The sequence below is a fragment of the Astyanax mexicanus genome, chromosome 1 (assembly GCF_023375975.1).
Source record: "Astyanax mexicanus isolate ESR-SI-001 chromosome 1, AstMex3_surface, whole genome shotgun sequence".
Lineage (NCBI taxonomy): Eukaryota > Metazoa > Chordata > Actinopteri > Characiformes > Acestrorhamphidae > Astyanax > Astyanax mexicanus.
Window position 1 is genome coordinate 49336981 of NC_064408.1, and position 22071 is coordinate 49359051.

General features: G+C 37.5%; 1 protein-coding gene across 4 annotated transcripts; it reads right to left on the reverse strand.

The window, feature by feature from the left end:
* Positions 1 to 382: 382 nt before the first annotated feature.
* On the reverse strand, positions 383 to 18718 carry pcmt (protein-L-isoaspartate (D-aspartate) O-methyltransferase). Of its 4 annotated transcripts, none has more exons than XR_001518286.3 (8): positions 18529 to 18718; positions 8319 to 8423; positions 7045 to 7076; positions 6796 to 6900; positions 5417 to 5537; positions 4813 to 4898; positions 3953 to 4182; positions 383 to 2549 (listed from the first exon to the last, which is right to left on the reverse strand). XR_001518286.3 is itself a non-coding variant. In XM_049479499.1 (8 exons), the coding sequence occupies exons 1-8, from the start codon at positions 18701 to 18703 to the stop codon at positions 2544 to 2546; spliced, it is 756 nt and encodes a 251-aa protein (XP_049335456.1). In that variant the 5' UTR covers positions 18704 to 18718; the 3' UTR covers positions 383 to 2543. The 4 variants fall into 4 exon arrangements, 3 of the variants coding, with proteins under 3 accessions (XP_049335456.1, XP_007233522.3, XP_007233523.3); XM_049479499.1 differs by having other exon boundaries at positions 4057 to 4182; XM_007233460.4 differs by having other exon boundaries at positions 4013 to 4182.
* Positions 18719 to 22071: the final 3353 nt, after the last annotated feature.

Here is a 22071-nt window from a genome sequence, read left to right on the forward strand (position 1 = left end):
AATCCCCCCCTTAACCCAGCTTTCCACTGGAGCTATTAGGCTAATGTAGGTAACTAGTGAACATAATTTGTGTACTCTTTATAGTGTCTCTCTCTAACTAAAGAAGCTAATCTTGGCACCAAACATTTGGCTGATTTCTTAGCCTGAATATTTGGTGACCGATTCCTTTGATGTCAGGTACGTTTCATCAGCCAAAACATATTTGAGTTACATACAGTTCCAGTAACAACCGTGTAGCTTATCTATATTCCGGAGTTTTGAAGTGAGTTTTGGTTCACCACCACTGTACAAACATCAGATTCAGCAACTTTATCTAGTGGCACTGTAAACTGTCTTATTTTCTTCAAATACTTTGTTAAAGACCAGACAGACAGACAAACAGTTTGCACTGCGTTGAGTTTTATTTGTACAAAGCCAAGTTTGTGCGAATGCAGGCATCACACCACCTGCGCAGAGAATCAGCATGTTGACCAGTGACAGAGAGCACTTCCAAAGTGGAAGGGGGCGCAAGCACAGCCCTGCATGTGTGTGTGCGAGTCAGTGAATGTGTTTGCGTGTCTGTGGGAGTGAGTGTGTGTGTGTGTGTGCAAAAGCTGGCTTCGTGCTGCTGTTTGCACGCAACGTGACCCTCCAACAGTAGCGTGTCGGCCTGCCAGTGCGAATTAGCATGAGCTGCGTGCAGATCAGCTACAGTGAGCAGGGTTAAAATACTGTCATAACCAGAATGAGCAAATCTACACTAAACTCAGCTGGAGCTCTAGCAGATCAATGGAGTCGGAGACTGGAGATCAAGAGCCGAGATTCTTAAACTGTACGAGGGACCCCCAAGGTTTTCACAAAATTAGACTATGAAATGGGCACTTAAAGAAAATTGGAATACTTTATAATTGAGATTAATCCTTTTGACTTTCATCTCCAACACAGACAACAAAACAGTACTGCACCTTTGAATCATCAATCTATTTACCGGTACTTGTTTAGAAACTAGCGAGTTAGCTAGCCAGCTAATCTTGAAAAAGAAATTCACTTAGTGAGCCAAAGAACAATGGAAATGATTCATTGTAACGTTACAGTGTTAGCCAGACTGCCAATAAATCATTGATACTCCAATTCAATCATTAATCTTTATACCTGTTTTGAACTTAGCTAGCTATATAGACTTTACATTAGCAAACTTATTAACCCTTTCTGACCTGAAACATTTTTATTTTAATTGGAGTGTAATCATTTATTTTACATTGTTGATCCTATTTTATATACTTTTTATGTAAATTTTACATTTCACAAATCATCCCTAAGCAATAAAAATAACTCAAAATGCAATTTTTTTATTTTGTCCAATGCAGTGGGTGAGGCCAAGCTCAAGCAATAGATGTCAATCCTGTTGAACAACAGACCTCAATCTGTGTTAAATCCAAAGAGTAAAAAACAGATATGCACTAACAGTTGAACATTGTGCAACTGACATTAATCACTTACTTTAATGTCCAATGAAGGACATTATGGTATTATACTCTGGTTGATCATCTTGATGTCCTTTTAAAAACAATGTTTAAACTAAATTAGCAAGCTTAGACTTTTGACTGTTAGCTAGCTAACACACTGTTTCTGCACCCTTCAACAAAAAAAGAAAACAAACACAATCAGAGCATCACTCTCTTATTGACCTTGCTACACAAGGATTTATTTGTTTCATTTCAGAAATCTCCAATTTCTGTAAAATAGAAGTATGTGCCATGTAGACAACTGCACTCAATGAAAATCATTTTTAGTTTGTTATCAAGAAAATAATGTTGGTGGGAAAGGGGGTCCTCAGTCAAGAAGTGATCTCTATAAAGAACATTTTGGAAGCCCTGATCAAGAACACTCTGCCACTCTAGACTCAAGACAGGGCCTAAGGATTCCCAGCTGGGATTCTTAAACATTACAATCTAGACTTGAGCCTAGATGTGTTCAACACTGCTGCAGCTTCTCTACTATGCGCCGAAGGCTAGCGTCATTAATATTATAATGGAGCGCAGGCTCCTCTTCTAAGAACACTCTGTCCTGTCCTATAGTCCAAAAGAGACACAGCACCCCCTTAGGCTCAGCTCCAACCAAGCTGAAATGCACATAAACAAAAATAAAATAATTGCAATACTGTAGTTATCACAAAAAACATGTGCACCTGCAAATCAACGATCAAAAAGAGAAAATGAAAATAAGTTCACAATCCCAAAGCAAACTGCAGGCATGACAATGTCAAGACAAAGCCCCACTCTTCTTTTCCTATTTTGTGTTGTTTTTTTGTTGTTTTCTTTTTTTTCCCTTTTTAACAGCAATCATTCTGTTCCATCCATCCTGAGGGCTCTTTGGCCACACAGCAGTCGGGACTGTTCCGAGAGCACGAGTGCAATCAGTGTGGATTTTCCTTCACCGTGGGTTTACCATCTCGTCATTAGTTGTTAAGTCCTGATGGATGGTGTGTATGTCATGAGTGTGTAGATGTGTGTGGGTTTTCTGTACGCGTGGTGGTGAATATTGCCAGACTGTCGTTTCAGAGTTCATCCCTATGAGACAAAGACAAAAAAAAAACAAAACAAAGGTTACTCTAGAAGCATCACTCAGATACACATGCAGAGTCAGCCATCATCATGATGGTCATGCAACAAAAGCACACATTAAAATATACCATCCTGAGCCAGTGGAATGAGCAAGGTCATGCTATGCCTTTACACGCTCATCTTCCATATCTGACACACAGAAAGTACAAATACATTCCCAAACTTTGTCAGTTCAAATTTATGAAGGCGTAATTTGAGCAAAACTATTAATCGGTGCAGAAACTCTGCTGGGGGAGCCATGCTTCTTTTTCTAAACATTCAGTGAGTCTCTTTTGCAACACTATCACCCAAACTTTAGAAAATGCAACCAACAGGGGCCTGTGTACAAAGCATTTAGCAAAGTGGAGGCCTCTGACAAACATGTGTCCAGAAAATCTGGAGTTTTCTTCATTTCTGCATAATTTAACTGTTAAGATGGAAAAAAAATCCTTTAACTTTGTCAGTTTGTTGAAAAATGCTGCGTTTTAGAGAAAAACTTTTACAGTCGGAAATGTTCATACAAATGATAACAAAAATCCTAAAGCTGAAGAGGAATTCCATCGCTTCCATTTTTTAAACTCTTTTCTATTTAAATCATTAGGGGTTAAATGTCATTCTGAACAGTTTGATAAAATGTTAACTCTATAATACTAACAGTGAATGTTACTACAATAATTCTGTGTTGTGAGATAAAGGTTTGGCCAAGAGCCAAGAGACTTTGCTTACACTTCAAAGATTCAGAAATATTTGCGAAAAACAAGAGATTTTATGTAATAACCAAAACTCACATTTCCCAGCTAAAACTGAAATTGAGGATTTTGATACATATATATCGAGAATATGAACTATGAAGCATTGTAACATTCACTGCTGTAACAGTGTTAAAAATGCCTTATTTTTTATATTTACACTCCACTGAAAAGGAAATCTTTGTCAGTGTCTCTTTTTGTCTTTGTTGCAAGTGTTATAACAAAAAAAAAAATCACTAATGATTATAAACAATAAAAAAGTAACCTGTTCCAAATTCTGAACTGACGCAACATAAGTTGCATAAGTATAAGTAGCAAAACTGTCTGATAAACTACAGACTATAAAACTGTATAAAAAAAAAAAAAGAAAGATCCTGCTTTGTGACACAGGCCACTGACTGTGCATTCAAACATAAATTATTCAATAAATAAAGTTTAAAACAAAGGAAAAACTAAAAAGGTTATTTTGTCTTTAATTTAGAGTGAAACCAGGCACACTCTATGAGGAGGGGGGTTAAAAAAGGTTTAAAAAATTAAAAATCGTGCAGGTCATCATGGTATGGAGAAGCAAAAAAAAGACGTCAAGCAGCAAAATGCAGCCTCGTCTGCTCCGGACCACACCATTTCACCTGTGCCCTGGGGGAGGGAGAGAGGGGACAAGGGACAGGAAGTCACTTCCACCTGGACCACTGCTTGTCTTTGTCTGTTAAAGGCACGTAAATCACCCCCATTAGGGGCTTCATTTTGGTGCTGCCGTCCTCCATCTTGTCGTGCTGCTCCAGCATTTGGTTCCCTCCTGCTGGCCCCACTGGCAGGATCAGACGCCCACCCGGCTTCAGCTGGTCCAACAGCTACAGAGACAACGCAACCACACGCAGTTTAAAACACGCCATAATAACACAAATTACCCTCCATTAGTAATCACCCAACACCTGGTTTGGTAATTCAGTTCTTAATGGTAGTAAAGTTGGTGAGTTAGTGAAGGGAACTTTAATTTATAAACAATTATTTTTCCATTGTACAGTATTCATGTTTTCCATGTAAGATATAATATGATCTGAAGTTCTTGCAATACAAACTCTTTTAATGATGGGATATGATATAGAATAGGGCCTTAAATCTCTTTTTATGTTTTTCTAAATTAACATACTACTGGCTTTGTGTTTCACTAATAAATAAGTAAATAAATGAAATTCTAGACAGTTCTACTGCTCGCCCGACACCACCATTTCATTCCAAAATCAGGATAGAGCATGAACTAAAGGATATATTAGTTAACTTTTCAGCCCATATAACTCCCCTACAACTCACCTACATCAACAGCAATTAAGAACATTGCACAAAGTTTATTTTTTGCATGAAATGATACATTGCCAATATAATGCAACTAGTATGTGGTACATGGAAATAATAAAAACACTCAAGTACTACACCTAAAACATCCACTCAAAGTGATGCTCGTGATTCGGGGGTAAACTTACAGCCTGTGGCACAGAGGGAGCTGCAGCTCCTACGTGAATAGCATCATAGGGTGCCTCCTCCAAAAATCCCAACCTTCCATCTCCAACTGAAAATAGAGAGAGAGAGAGAGAGAAAGAAAAAGAGAGAGACAGAATTAGTGCATGCACCCCGACTGAGGAGGCCGCTCTGCCAACTCCATCGCTGAACAGAAGGGCAGGTTGCTGTAGCAATGCCAGCCTTGCAGCGATGCTGTTTTGACTGCAGAGAGACCAAGTAGCTTGAAAATATTTAAACACACACACCCCTCTCAATAAATAGGCACTTAGCCTCTGTACTTATACTAAGCAATTTCCTCAGCAAATCAAACAGCTGTAAGCTAAAAAAAAAAAAGTAAGTAAAACAACAACAGTAGTAGACACTTACTGTGGCACATTTTTTATGCATGAGAATCATTGCTGTAATAAGTGTTATAATGAGATTAATTCAAAGTAATTTTACAAAAGCTACTGTTCTATCTGAAGTTATCATGGTGAATAAACATGTTTCTTTAAACATATGTTTCTGTAATAAATTCTGTAATTAAATGTTTCTGTATTTCTCTCATATTGCGGAACTGAATCTTACCAATAAGTTTAATGCGTCCTGATGATATCAAAGAAGGGTCGTCTTTCTTTACGTTATTGATCGAGTCGTCCACTAGTTCTTTTATGTGGTCAATCCCTATGACTTTTCCCTTTGGCCCCACCTGCAAATCAGAACACACGCAGTCACACAACAGAAACTGCAATAACAAAATCACTTCGGTCCTGTGGACTTTCTTCTCTGCCTCTTTGTAAGTTTTTTTCTTGACTCAGCACATGAGGACCCAGTAATTAGTAATTAATTATGGAGCTGAATAAGATTTTTCATTCGAAGGAATGTGCAAAATTGTGAGAAAACTGGGCAAGTGATTTTCATAAGGGAACCAATGTACCATATTTAGAAAAAAATATGTTTTCATTTTAAACACCTGACTGACTGATTTAATGCATTTGTCTGTGGTTTACCACAGCTGACATAACAATGAACAATGACATGTTCTAAAATTAATACTTAATACATGCAGCTCGAAAAGAATTAGGAGACCACTTCAGTTTCTGAAATAGTTTCTCTGATTTTGCTATTTATAGGTATATGTTTGAGTAAAATGAACATCAACATTTAGAGCATTTATTTTGCAGAAATGGCTAAAATAACAAAAAAATGTGCAGAGCTTTCAGACCTCAAATAATGCAAAGAAAACAAGTATATTCATAAAGTTTTAAAATGTCAGAAATCCATATTTGGTGGAATAACCCTGGTTTTTAATCAAAGTTTTCATGCATCTTGGCATGTTCTCCTCCACCAGTCTTACAAACTGCTTTTGGATAACTTTATGCCTTTACACCTGGTGCAAAAATTCAAACAGTATTCTAGAGGTTTTCAATTTGGTAAAATCAAAGATACTCATAATTTTTAGGTGGTCTCTTTTTTTTTTTTCAGAGCTGTATAAGCTGTCTTTGTCAGGCTTGTTGTTTAACACCATATCAGCAGCTGTTGTTACACTGATGTCTGAATCATAAGTAGTGTGTCTGAATCAGATCATTCATGGTGAAGATATTTAAAACATTCTACAGTCTACACAGACTTTAAAGTCTAACTGTATAGTTGGGATCTCATAATTGCAGTTTGGTGTCTCAAATCAGCTAATTGTAATTGGTGTGGGACAATAGTTCCAGTAACTTCTCTGTTCTCGAACTGTTTTCAGGCTATAGCTGTGTAGCTGTCGCAAAACTTTTTTTTTTTTTTTTGTAATACAATAAATTACCTTTTTTATTACAAACTACAGACTGCATCAATCAAATAACCAAAATGTAAAATACTGAGAGGTATTCAAATATTTATTTACTCAAATAACCACACCCATTCCTAATGTCAACAAGGACAAAACAAAACAGGCTCTAACAAGAGGCTGTCTGACTCACCATTCTGGCAAAACAGACGGACAGGATGCCACTGCCTGAGCCCACATCCAGGGCTTTGGCACCCTCGTACAGCTGATCATGTAGGAGCTCCAGTGCATATGCGTGCTGGACACACAGACAAAACACACAAACACACACACAAACACTTTAATCAGCACCTGTTTTCGCTGCAGTGCTGCAACAGCAACTGGATGCCATTTGGACTTAAATGAAGAGCTTTGTTTAAAGACTGAAAGACTGGGAACATACCATGTGTGGTGCACTGATGGTTGCCTGGTAGCCTAAGGGGGTTCAAAAGAACTACATTCACAAAAATGCAGAGCATCAGAGCAGCTGGTTTAGGTGCATTACACTCACACAGAGATGCCAATGGATTAAAGAAGGTGCTATGTTTGGGTTTGATGTCTTTCAGATTGGGGTCTTTTTTAATTATATTTTATGTTTTAGATCTCGAAATTGAATTTATGGAGCGAGTATTAATCTAAACTGTTTTTTAAATTGTTCAATTAATCATTTTAATGGGTTTATTAAAAGCTAAATAAACATATTAAAACTATAGTAACATTTCTGTCTTTTGCATTCAATATGCATTCATGGAGATAAACATTCACCAGAATTACAAACCAAGTTTAGACCAAAATAACACTAAAGGCAATTCACTTCTAACACTGTAATTTAGTTAGCTGTACATTTTTATACTGAACATTGTAATATTAATATAATACCAACATCTTTAAGCAATGTGTCACCACAAATAATGTATGAAAATCCAGGCCATCTCTGTGATATTTGTGTAAATTATAGATACTTCCAAAACAAACAAATTTCAAATGGCTACAATATTCCTCACTCTGCTATAGGAATTGCAAAGATTTTTAGTATTTAGTATTTTGTTTGGTTTCTACTACATATTTGTAATACTTGACAAAAAAAAAGAGACCATTAAAAATGATGAGTTTCTTTCATTTTACCAAATTGAAAACCTCTGGAATATAATCAAGAGGAAGATGACTGATCACAAGCCATCAAAACAATCTGAACTGCTTGATTGTTTACAACAGGAGTGGCATAAAGTTATCCAAAAGCAGTGTGTAAGACTGATGGAGAAGAACATGCCAAGATGCATGAAAACTGATTAAAAGCCAGGGTTGTTCCACCAAATGTTGATTTCTTAACTCTTAAAAGTTTATTAATATGAACTTGTTTTCTTTGCTTTATTTGAGGTCTGAAAGCTCTGCATCTTTTTTTGTTATTTCAGCCATTTCTCATTTTCTGCAAATAAATGCTCTAAATGACAATATTTTTATTTGGAATTTGGGAGAAATGTTGCCCGTAGTTTATACAATAAAACAAAAATGTTCATTTTACTCAAACATATACCTATAAATAGTAAAATCAGAGAAACTGATTCAGAAACTTAAGTGGTCTCTTAATTTTTTCCAGAGATGTATAGATACATATATTATAGAATCCTACACTTAGGGAACTTTTTAAGACAAAGAGCTAATGAGTAATATGCCTACCTATAGACTGTGGAGAGTCCATATAGGGGTTACATCTGGAGAAGTGGGCTCGATCTGTAGCCAGCATAACTTCATACACACGGTCCGACTTAATGATGCCATTCTCTGGAGAGAGAGTCAGAAAACACAGACAGTGTAAGGTTCAGTGTAAGGTAGGGCTGGCCCGAATAGCGTTTTTTGAGCTCCGGATATTCGGCACTGATTCGAAGCGAATATTCGAATATTCGTTTTTAAAAAAAGAGGTAAAAAAAAAAAAAAAAAAAAGCAAATCACGGCCCCTTTAATCCACTGAAAAATGTTCAATTTGCTCTGACCGACGAGACATATTCACCCCGGATTTTTGGTGTTTTTATCCCGGATTTTTGTGTTTTCACCCCATATTTTTTCTGTGTTTTTAGCCCAGATTTCTTTGTGTTTTCATCCCGGAATTTCTGCTGCCCCACACCGAGGCTGCTGCTGCACGGTTTCTCCGCTGCGCAAGCCAGCCCAGTAAATTGCTGTTTGTGTTTTCACACTTAGGTTATTTGCTTAAAAAAACAAACAAAAAAAAAACGTTTGTTCAGGAAGTATTTTATATTCTTAAACATTGTTAATTATATTAGAGGACAGTCATTGTAAACTGTACTTGGTCTATTTCGGTTAAAGGATTGTGCAGGGCATATTACTGATTTTGTATTTTTGCACTTGGGCTATAAGCTCAATATTAAATATTTCGTTTGTTTAGAAATTATTTTATATTTTTAAACCATTTTAAATTATATTAGATAAGAGGAAATTCGTTCAGACATCATTTTTGTAGGCCAGGCTTTTGTAACCGATTTAGCCCCTACTGTTGCCACATTACCCCTTACGTTTTATTATATAAATCAGTTTCGAAGAGCCTGCATTTTTTTTTATCATGTATAATAGAGGTCTGCGCAAGACTGATTTTTAAACCCACTCTTCCACGCTCCCGCGTTTCTGTCTCGTTACCGCGCCGCAAAAAAATTGCTTCTTTTAATCCCGCGCCCGCCCGCCACATACACATTTCTGCCGCTCCCGCCCCACGTTCCTAATATAAATTAAATAAACTACATTTAATGTTTCAAATTTACTTATATATTTATTAAAACAGCAGCGCTGAATAGTGTGGTCCCGTTCCTTACCCCAGTCCAAACACCATCGGTGTGTGCGTGTGTGTGTCGGTCCATCCTGCGCGTTGAGAGTTTTCTTTAGGTTTTTTTTTTTTTTTACAATTATTACAGTTTTCTTAACTATTTATTAATTTGCTCCCGCATCGTCTGGATTAAACTCCCGCTCCAGCCAATAACAGTTCAGTTCTGTCCCGCGCGCAAGATATTCTGACGGGACCCGCGAAAACAGAAGTGGTTAGAGTGAGGTGGAACTCTGGAAAGGAGAAAAAAAACGAATATCCGAATACCAAAATTAAAAACCGAATACCTACTCAACGAACGAATATCCGAATACCCGAATATTCGGGTCCAGCCCTAGTGTAAGGTAATCTCTTAGTGCAGACTGACTGACAGCTGGTGGCAGGGGCTGGTTGTGTCTGAAGCAGCTGCCCGTCAACACACTGCACAGCCCCTTCTCGCTCCCCACAAACACCTTTGTGAGTGGATTCTGCCTTCACTGCATGCCCTCAGTGCTCAATAATGAGATCCCGCTGAACATGCTGAACTTCAGTTCATTCTAGAATGTTAAGTCATGAAATTGGCTAAATCAACAGCATAGACTAAGATTAGGCCATAAGGTCTACATCATTCCAGACATTACTTCAACTTGAAAACAAAGCAGTCAAATGACTCAATAGAGGGCAATGTTACCTTGAGAATCCTCACAGACTTAATGTGCCCAGGCATTAATTCATACAATTGTTGATCTTTGTTACATTGCCATGTTAAGTCTGCATGAAGATTGCGCTATATGTTATGTGCAGGAGTTTTAATGTAGAGAAGAACAGGGAGAAGGCAGACAGTCTAAAGACTACTGCAGCAAAGATGTATAGTGGTTTTTAAGGGTTTATCATCCATTTAGAATTTCTTGGATTTCTGCAAAAAAAAAAAAAATACAGAATAAGAAAAAATCCAATAGTGACAATAGTAATATTCTTGAAACCTGTATATTTTGTATTTGTATATTTTGAAAGCCATATATTTTGTTTATATGCATGCTGCACTGTATTTTTGTGGTATATTTTTGCTGTTGCATTATTTTTGTCATTTATTTATTTAATTTTTTTGTAATGCAATTATTGTGCTATACAAAATCAGAGTTTTTACCGTTCACAAAACAGATAGATTATACTAAATATATTTTTATATTTACTTTGTTGTAGTAACATATCTTTGAAATCAATTGTTAAAATGCCAATACTGTGCCATATCACCAATAATAGTGTTATCGCTAAAAATACCCTGAAACCTGATATTACTTTATGGCCATATCGTCCACCACTATTCCTAAAACGTAGGGAAGGAGAACCAAAGCAAACAACTGACGCCAATCTATATGCTATAGTTATTTATTTACTTTGGAAATGATTCCATATTACATATTTTTAAGTGGAAAACGTATGTGAACCTTTGCTTCAGTATCTGGTGTAAACTCACATAAACTGCTGCCTCAGGTCCTTCCAAAAAACACTGTATATAACTACATTGCAACACAAAAAGTATTTTATATGTTAGCACTTACTTATTGGGAACACTATACTAATACTGGGCAGGGCCTTAAACCTTACTGTTAAAATATATCGTTAAGATTCTGGTCCATGCTGACATGGTTGTTTAACAGAACTCCTTTATAATTTTAGGGAGCAATGTAATTCTCTTAATTTATCATTCTACAATATTTCCAAGGTGACCCATTGGATTTAGATGACTTTGGCTATCCAGTGACTTGACTTATGTTCATTAAACCAATATGATCTGACTTTTTGCTTTGTGACCTGGTGCAATATCATGCTATAAGTGACTATAAGAAGACTGGTTAATTAGTGGTTGTAACCAGATGCATATGATTTGCCACAATACTTAAACTGACTGGCATTTAAGCAATGATTGATGGGTTTTAACAGACCCAAAATGTGCAGCTAGACTGACCTGCTGACTGTACCATATCTGTGTGCCTCAGCAGAAATAAACATTCATCAGACCACAGACTACATTACTTAAGTCTTCAGCTGTCCAGTTTTTAGTGAGCCAGCATCCACTACAGCCATAGCTTTCTCTTCCCCAAAGAGGGGAAGAACCCAGTGTGGTCTTCTGCTGTTGTGACTCGTCAGCAGTGTTGGGAGTAACGGTTACTAACGCCGTTACTTTTTTTCAGTAACGAGTAATCTAACTAATTACTCTGACTGTAACTATAACGCCCTTACCATTTCCGACACCCCGTTACTGCACGTTACTTTAGCAGCTCTATGAACTTTTTTTTTTATTTCGCTTTGCCCTGGTTAACCCCTCCTCTGTCCGGTGAACTTGAGCTTCTGGCCGCTGTGCCTGTGGTTTGGCGTGGTGAAGTGAGGCACAATTGTGACGATTTGCGTGCTCTAATCAATTCAGTGATTGCCGTGGACAACCCAAGTTCCGAATTAAGGACGTTAAGCTCTTTTTAGCTGCTCCGGTTTTTGTGGTGCTGCTGCTTTCTATTTTAGAGCTTAGATTCTCTGCCCGAATCCCACCTGACCTGAGGACCGACCCGAAATCAGGCTCCTATTTTTATTTTATATAAAGCTCTGGTGTGATAATCACAATGTTGCTAAGTAACCAATTATTATTGTTCACTAAAGCGAACGAAATATCGAAAATTGAAAGTGAAAAACATTTGTGTTAACTGAATCTAATAAAAACGGTAATTAAAAGGAAAAACATAACTATCTCGAACTGTATTTTGTGTTTATAAAACTAACTAAAACGAACTGAAATTACTGATAGAATACCCTCATTTTTGTGTTTAATTTATTTATAAGCGCTGTTGTACAGCGGAGTTGTACAGCGGGAGTTGTTGTGCCGAGCGCGCGGCACTCGTGGTCCGTTAGTTCTTGTGTAAAGCGCTCGCGCTAGCACCCTAAAATGAACAGAAAAAATAAAAACAAAATAAAATTAAACTATAATAAAAATGAAAACTGTAATCACGTAGCTCTGGGCGCACGTGAACTCCTCCGCGTTTGACTTGCAGCATTGTGTGTAGCTGTTCTTAAAAATCATTTAAATTAAATAATAGTTCTATGCTTCTATGTTAGTGTTAATTAACATAATTCTGATTATATTTCGCTCATTCAATCAGCCCGAAAACAGACAGTTTATGGGGCGGATCGGGTCAGGCTCATAATGACAGTTTATGGTTCGGGCTTGGGCAGAATGTGCACGGGCTCCGGCTGGGTCGGATTTTTTGTGCACGATCTAAGCTCTATTCTCTTTTGGTGAAGCTGTTATATTAATACCATTTTAACGGGCATTAAATTGTTGTTTTTGTCCATTATTTTGTTTTATATATACATATTTCTTTTGAGTGTGGCTTGGTTTGTTAAATTTCATCCCCAGACGCGTTTTTCCGCTTTTTTCAGTATTACAAGTTTTAGTAATTTTCTTTGGTTGTGTGGAGAATTTCGTTTTATTTTTTTGAAATTCGTTAGATTATATTTTTGTCAACATTTTGGGTTTATTTTCGTTTGTTATTTTTTGTTATTTTTCTAATAATAATAGTAAATGCATAATTGATTTCCTTTTTTTGACGGGCGAATAATAAAAAGTAACGCGATAGTTACTTTTACTGGTAACTAATTACTTTTATAGTGGAGTAACTCCGTTAGTAACTCAGTTACTTTTTTGGAGAAGTAACGAGTAACTATAACTAATTACTTTTTCAAAGTAAGGTGCCCAACACTGCTCCTCAGTAGGTAATTCAGCCTGTAATTTTCTCAAAGGACCCCCCATAAAAGAGAAAGTTACCCCAGGACCACCTGAGAAACTAATCACATCAGGATAGGGCTAAGGTATGCAATTATGCAAGAAATATAACATGTTTTGTGCAAACATTTCCCTGAAACGTCATCTCACATCATCTTATGGCAAAAACAGCAGATCAGTATTTAAAGCACCAGTATTGCATTAGGATATCAATATCATATCTATGTTGACAGATACATAATAATTTATATTGAATTTTTCAGATTTGACCAATATTTACATTGGTATTTTGTGTTTGTTTTTGTATTCTATGTCTTACTATGCAATTACTACAAACATTGTTTAGAGAGTTCCTATAATAGCGCAAAATCAGCTTTAAAAAATATATATATATATATATACTCTCAACGTTTGTTCCACATTTTTGTCCACTTTCTGTAGAAGAACTAATGATACCGATAAATCAATCAGAAACTCACACAGTAATTTATTGTAATCTAGCCCTAAAGAACATTTTATACTGAAAGCAAAACTGCACAAAAAAAATAGTTTGTTTGTTTATACCCAATTCATACCGCCACTGATATAAAACATTCATATTGGTAACAAAACAGTCAGAAGTGACAGAGAAGGAGATCAAATCCAGTTTAAGGTAACTTAAGCACTGCAGTGTAGAACTTAAAAGAGGCATGTGTGTACGGTAAGGGGAAGAAGCAGCCCCTAAAATCTACTCTGAACTTTTGCACATGAAATATTCAGCAAGTTCCCCATTAGACATTCGGCTGAGCACACCGCTGAGTGACGAATGTTACTCCTATGAATATCTAAACACCCAGCCTCAATTCGTTTGGCCACTTCGCCTCCAAACACCCCCTATAACACCATGACACAGGCTTATCTCCCACCTGGCCACGGACAGGAAAAAAACTGCTTCAGCACAACCCAAATATAGAGCCTTAACTTTCTGATAAAATAAGTGCACATTTAGAAACATCTAAAGAGGTAATGATAAAGCAATAAAGATGTTATTGAGAGAGTTGCAAGGATTCTGGCCTAATGTTTTAGTGCTGTTAGGTCAGAGAGGTTTTTGATCAAATTATGCAAGCAGACTGTACCTTATACATTCTGCTCTCAATGTTTCAATCTCTGACTTATACAATAAGAAATATATGCCAACAAAATACCCCCAAATAAATCAGCAGCATTTTTTTTTACTGTAGCAGAGGTTGTGTTGCTGTTATATAATAAAGGTATGTTTAGTTTAGTTCTAAGGCTTTTGCTCACATGGCAAATGCCAATCACACAACCCTCGTACATTTTTTAATAAAAAGTGGGCGAAGCAGCGGGTGAGGCAAGAAGCAAGTTCAGCTCAGAGAAACTGTAGTTTAAACATATTTATAAAGGAAAACAAAATTATAAGGAGGACCTAATTCTTTATCTGGTGGCTTACTGCTATAAGTTCCTTTTTGTTCATAAAAACCTTGGGTATGCTTGTATCTTAGCTATTACAACACTTATATTTTGTCTTATTAACAACATCATAATGTAGTCAGGGTAATAACGTCAAACATTTTTATTATGGCAGGGCATAACACCCTGGTTGCTAAAAATTATTTACTTCTGTCATGCAAAATTCCACCTTTTTAAAAAGGATTTTTAACCAGCAGGATTTTTTTTACTGAAACAGTAAAAATAAAGTATGAATAAATGAATGAATGAATGAATGAATTAAGTTCAACTTATATAGTGCCTTTCTAGAAACCCAAGGACACTTTACAATTAACACTGTTTACACACAAGCACATTACACATCAACACTCATCCACACACCGGTGAGAAGCTGCAGCCAATAACGCACAGCGTACTCTCAACCGGAAACATCCGTCCACCTGGAGGGCACTACAGCATTTACCCAGGACAGAGTCAAACTTATATACACACCACACACTTTACACATACACACCAGATCAATTTAGAGTATTCAATTTTTTATGGGCAATTTAGAGTATCCAATTTTCCTGATCTCCATGTTTTTGGACTGTGGGAGGAAACCAGAGTCCCCGGAGGAAACCCACGCAGACACGGGGAAAACATGGAAACTCCACCCAGTTAGGGACTTGAACCCAAGACCCCAGTGCTGGAAGGCGAACGTGCTAACCACTAAGCCACCGTGCCTCCCAGTACAAACTAAATCCAAATATCTGACCTAAACTTCTAGCTGTTTTTACTTCCTTTGGATATACCTGATTGGTCACAGGCTCCTTAATCAAATCAAAATATCAAAAATGTGAGTATTGGTTAATTCCAGTACAATCCTTTTTACAATGTTATTTTTTTTATCCATAATCTATCTAGAACTACTTATGCGAAATAACTATTGTATAATCTTGTGCATGTGCTATGATGCTTTCTATATTCTGTGCCTATTATCCCATTTAATAGCCCTCTCAGTTCTTAATGTGCTGTTCAGTTTCCCCAAGTGATTTAGGCATCACAGGAAAAAGACACGCATCTGGAGGAAAAACTGCTCAAATGCAGTCAAAGCAATAAAATCAGCAGATACACAGTTCCACTGTAAACAGTTCTGCACTGCAGTTAATAAACAGTTATGTTACCTTCTTACAATGCTTCAAACTGCTGTGGGCTGGGAAAAATGCCTGGTGTTCTAAGTGGAAAATCTTATTCCAGACTGCACTGCCACTGTAAGTTGTAACTAGGCACGTATTATATAGTCTTTTTAATTTTGTCCTGAGCAGTGTGGTTTATTTTTTGATACTTTTTTGATAGTTTTATAGAGCTTTATTTAGCTTGGCTGCATTTATCAGTATCTAATCAAAGGCTATCATGCATATTTTTATTGCATTTGTCACAGCTATGTATAAAAAAACATGATGCAGCCGATGCTCATGCATTCTGAATGCATTCTGCTTTACAACTGTGTCTTGAATAAGCTTTAATTACTATTTTTTTTTCCTCACAATACACAAACTAAGCTTCCATACCGATTAAAAACCTTTACTTTGTCACAACACAAGATCCATTCAAAGACAATCTCCTCATGTCCTGCTCTCATCTCTGGGTGGCCATTCATCCTAAATATAGCGTACTGGACACTGTCCCACAAAACAGAAGCTGAGCAGGATGAGTTTCATGCTAGACTCAGTAGAAATATTATTAGGCGACAGCCATTAGAGATGATCTCAGGCTGAGGGAGAGCAAACACACCCTTCTACGTGGGCCTTCGCCTGCATGCAAAATAAGTGGTGAGGAATGATATATGTTGTCCAGAGAAATGGCTTAGTGTTCAGTTTGGTAGCGGGTGACGTGCAAATATAGTCATAGCATGATTGATAAAGACTTTTTATAGTGACTTTTTGACATGTGGTTTCTAAACTAGGCATGACCTCAACCTGTGGGTCAAAATGTCAACCTTGACACATGATGCTTGTCAAATGTGTCCCTGAACTGCAGTGCTGAGTCAGGCATGGACGATAAATCAATAAAAGAAATATACTAAAAAAATTAGTCTACCACACCTCTCCATGTAATACATGAATAGCAATGTACATTAAGCTTTTGGTTTGTGAGGACTCCTAATGAGCTTTTAGTGAAAGCTATCTTGTGAATATTAGAGACATTGATTTGATGCTACAGTACAACAAACATATTGTTTGTTTATACATGATTTGATTATCTTGCATATCATATTTTCTTTATATTAACTGAGAAAGAAAAAACAACAAAAATGTAACCAATAGGAGATTGCTTTCTAAATGTATCTCAAAGAATTAATTCTTACTTGTCACAAATACTTAAGATTTAGGGTGCTCAATGTGGTAAAAAATATTGTATCCCAAATTTTACAGACAATATAAAGAGGATAGGAAAATAGACAATACATGTTGTGTCAATAAACAGATAAAGTGTACGTTTCGGATTAACAGTTTATTGTTTAAATGTAGTATAAAAACGTGTAAATAAGTCCTATTTTAGAAATTCTTCCAACGGTATTTTCACAAATAAGGGACTAGTAACAGGTTAGAGAGCCAGTTTAGGTTAACTGGCTCTCAGTAACAGGGGCGGGTACGCCAAGTTGTAAACAGCAGGGAGGAGTTGGCTAGGAATAACGTTAGCTTTCTCGGCGAGGTCGTTTTGTTGCCGTTTCCATTTTACGTCCTTTCATTTAGACTTATTTATATAGAATACTTCTCTCTTACTAATCATAGCAGCCAGGCTAAATTCAGCAGCGAGCCCCGCGGTCGCTGAGCAACCTTATCAAAAACAACATTAGCTAAATGCTAACCCGTTCTGTCCAGTTGTGCTACCCTGTCAAATCGTGCTACCATAGTGTATATTTAACTGTAAAACTATAAAACAAGCACTATATTAGATTAAGTTCCAAGTAGAAGTCCCTGTGGATGTAGGTTGGTATATTTGGCTAGCAAAAATCACTCTATCATGGCAACCATATGGCAAATAGAGGTCATTTTAAATAATAATAATTGTAATAATTATTATTATATAATAATTATTATAATAATTTTCCATTTACATAACGACACAACGACAGTGAGTACATGTTGTGTAATGCACATTAAAAAAAAAAACAAAAACAGGTTTATTATATATATAAAAAAACACGAGAAACAATTAAATCGTTTAAGTCAGCGCATGCGCAGGGCCTATAGTAAGCATGTATCAATGGGTAGCATAACTCGACAGCACACCGGCTAACGCTAACCTAGCTAACCCTAACACACCCACCTCTCAGACACGGCCAGTTAGCTATAACACGCTGAATCATGCAGCTAATGATTTTTCATCAGACAGATCCTAGTTTAGACCACGTGCTTCCATTAAATAATATTCTATATCTAAATGACCGGGCTCCAGTGTGCCGTATCCACCCCACTGTATGACACAGTAAACTAGCAGCTAGCGCAGCTGCTGGCAGATCACAGATACATGACGCAGCGCAGCGAAAAAGTACCGAGCTGTTCGCTTATCTAACTAACCTCACTACACAGATACAGTACAGCACAGACCCGCACACCCAGCACCGCTCAGAGTGTACACAGAGCTGCACACCGTGCTAGCTGGGTTAGTTAGTTAACTAGGTGCGCTAGCTATGTGCAGTAATTCAGCTGTCGTTTTCTGCACGCCTGTCTGTAGCAGCAGCAGGTCGTGTCGTTTTCTCCCCACAAACACAGCAGTAACTCAATCCCCCCTCAGTCTAAAAGCGCAGGAGCTAATACAGCCCGTTAGACAGGGCTGAGAATCGGGTAAAGCACGGGGCCACTCACTGCGGAGGTTGTTGACGAGCTCTGCTTGGCTGGTTCCTCCTGATTTCCAGGCCATTATTAAACACACTCTGCGGATCAGGTAGAGAGCGGCCGTCAGCGCCGCGCCTGCGCACACCGCCTTCCCCACAACACCCGCTGCTTCCAGCGCGGACGCAGGAGGCGCGTCACCGGACATGTCCGCGCCCCCCACCCCCCTCCGCTGATGATCCCTAAAGCCCCCCCGAGCTGCTGCTGCTGAGCGATGGAGCAGCACCCATGCACAGGACTGTGATTTCTTCCCGCTCTTGTTGTTCTAGTTGGTTTTAAATGTGCGTATGTGTCTGTCTCTCTCTCTCTATCTCTCTCTCTTTTTCTCTCTCTCTTTCTGTCTCTCTATCTCTCTCTCTATAAGACGCGCGTTCGCGTCCAGCAGGAGCAGAGCGCGATCTTGGACTAATCCGAGCACGTGATCTGGAGACTTTTGAGGGGAGACAGATTTGGGTGGTTTTGTCGCACAAGACAGCAAATAAGCTGTTTTTATTAGTGAAGTTGTTCTAAATATGGAATAATCCTGGCCTACTGCTAAATACAAATAAAGTATTTATATATTTGAAAGTTTTAAAGTATTAAAGTTTTAGTATTTCTTCATAGTTTTTACACACTTCTAGCAGTTTGTACTCTTGACAGCTAACAGCTAATTACATTCACTGGCAAAAAAAAGATGCACTCTGATCGATGCAAAACTTGGCGTGACGTTAAGACTTAAAGGACCAACATGTAATTTATTTTCAGGAGTAAATGACAAAATGATTAGGATGTATCATCAGATATTAAAGAAACATGCTGAGGTAAAGCACTGACAGCTTTTCAGCCAGTACATTCCAAGGAATGTGTATAGCTGGACAGAGCATCGTCTCTCAAAAGTAAAGCCCCCACAGGTCAGGCGCCCCCTGCTGTTCGGTTGCAGAAAGCTGTGTAACCCCACCCATCCCCATAGGTTTCAATGGCAAAACAGACAACTTTCTATCACGTTTTTATATTGTTAAATCTTCACAGAATTCGTTTCTTAAAACGTTATTCAGCTCTATTCAAAAAGGTGTGGTTATTGTAAAAGGGCTGGTTATTGGCGGGACCAATAACAGACCATCAGCTCCGCTCCTCTCTGTAGCCTGTGACCTCGAGGCAGCCCTCAGGGGTGGGGTTATTTAAATGAGTAGGCTGTCTCTCCACAGTCTTTCTCCCTCCTCTGGTCTCTACTGCGCAGACTCAGGTATCAGGATCATCAACATGGCTTCATTTTCATTAAATGAATGGGAACGACGACACAGCGTCAATCTTTTTTACAGTCTCTGGTACATTCCTATTTAGATTATTTGTGCAGTGCCTCAGGGTATCTGTATTTGTTTTGGTCTCTGACTCCTCCTCCTGCTGCTCATTCCCCAACATTAACTCCACCCCCGAGGTTCGATACACAACAGTGAGCGAGCGGTGCTGCAGCATAGAAGCTAGCGAGCAGGGCTACACAGCCTAAAAAACCTCAGCATGTCTCAAAAAATATCAGTGACCGAAGAAGAAATAAAACAAGAGTAAATATTGGCAGTGAGTTTAAAGGTTTCTTTGCCTCTCCTACCAACAACACCTGCCCAGTCTTCACTGGCTTCGCTTGACAGCAGTAAGGGCCCATCATAACTGAGATCAGGTTAGAACTAGATCAGGCTGCAGCAAGATGAAAAGGTAGGACCTGTGAAGAAGTAACTCTAACTCTAGGGTGTGTATTTTTGGAGCAGTGGGATTTTTCTGGTATAACAGGCTTGGCTTAAGGTAACACCGCTAGCGGTGCATAAAGCTAGGTTAGATAACTACGGATTAAGTTCACATGAGCTGGTTTATAATGTGCAAATAATAAAAACACTCCAAACACATTCATTAGCTAAATAACTTGCAGAGTATGACTCGTCGTTGCTTGCCATCATAGTAGTTACTGAACTACTATGGCAACCCGAGTGAGCTTCGTGTCTAGGATGCATGGCTCTTTGTGTTTTGAAATTAAACTGCAGTAGCTATTTCACACACTCGCTCTTATTACCTACTGAATGCTCCTTTAATAAACTCTTTTTACAACTACATTTTGTCACTTGTCTTTTGTTTCCTATTCCTGTTTGTAATCATTAGCTAATCAGTTCAGCACAAAAACTGTATAGATATACTAAACATATTATTTGACTTAATTTATAATTCTAAACATCTCATTAGAAATCCAAGCTAGTGTGAGATGATGCTCAGTCCAAAGAGATCAACATTAGCCTTTTAAATATTAATGAGTGTATCTGTTTGAAGACTTATGTGACCGAACATTACAGGAAGGATGTACATCTACTTCTTAGCACAAAGTTAGCATGAGAATGACTTAAAGGGGAAATCAGGGAAAAGCTAGTGGCACACAGATGGTAAAAGTTGGTCACTGTTGTAAAAGAAAGAGTAAAAGTGTATCCACTATGCTCTTCTCTAATAGCAATTTCCACTACACTACATTCATATGCCTTCAGCAGGGGTTATGGATGTTGTGAATTGAATTTATATTGCACACAACACGAACATGCAGCACCAGAGGTCTTGATTTTCATTTGCAGATTTTAACATTAACAATCAATAAGTTGTGTATTGAACTCTAATGCTGCAAATCAGTAGCAACAATCGGTATAAGTTATGTGTATAGTCTACACAGGCAGGATTCTGAAGAAGAAACCCACACAATCATGTCTAAATTAAAGTTTAGTTATCCTGTCTTCTGGTTAATTGAGCAAAAATCTAACTGATGTCACTCACGGTTCTAGGGGCAGGGTCACGGGGGCATTGGCCCAGCTGAAATCTGATTGATGTTTCCCTGTCCTGTCACTTATCTTTCCTTTCCCCCGAGAGTGATAATCACAATATACTTGGATGCAATTCCATGCTCAAACACTGAGCCAAATAATAATGTCCAGGGTGATTAAAACTTATGTAGGAGAGATTTTTTGAACTGACAGTATTTGTGAAAAATGTTTTAAAATAAACTGCTGGTTTTTCTTACATGCTCTGTGTATTTTGTCTATACTGTAAAAATGCATGTAAAATTGGTAAGGAGATTTTAATAAAATTTTAAATTTCACACAAAAAATATATGCAATAAAAAATTAATCAGAAACAACCAAATATTCCAGAAAAAATAGACTAGCAGCAAAATGCAAATGCAAATAAATTTAAAATAATAATTATATATTTTTTATCATTTTCAAATAATATAGAAATTAGCTATATTTAAAAATCTTTTTTTCTGTTTTGAAATTGCAACATTGCATTTTGGCACACAATGTACTCCATGGATACATTCTATTGTTTGTAATTGGTAAAAAAAAAAAAAAAAAAAAAAAAACTTGCCCCTCTTACGCCATACTAAAATATACTATACTCATATATACTGCTAAAATAAAACCATAACGCGAAGAAAGCTGAACATTATTTTTTTTATCAGTTAGCTCTCAGGAGGTCAGGAAACCTGTGGATTAAGATAATCACAGGTAAGAT

Excerpts from the sequence above, each read along its gene's own strand:
- pcmt (XM_007233460.4), bottom strand. The coding sequence starts at position 18,703 with ATGTCCGGTGACGCGCCTCCTGCGTCCGCGCTGGAAGCAGCGGGTGTT. Across the intron at positions 6,901-7,044 it reads CCATCAGTGCACCACACATG|CACGCATATGCACTGGAGCT; the intron begins GTATGTTCCCAG and ends CTGTGTGTCCAG. Across the intron at positions 4,899-5,416 it reads AGGACGCATTAAACTTATTG|TTGGAGATGGAAGGTTGGGA; the intron begins GTAAGATTCAGT and ends CTCTATTTTCAG.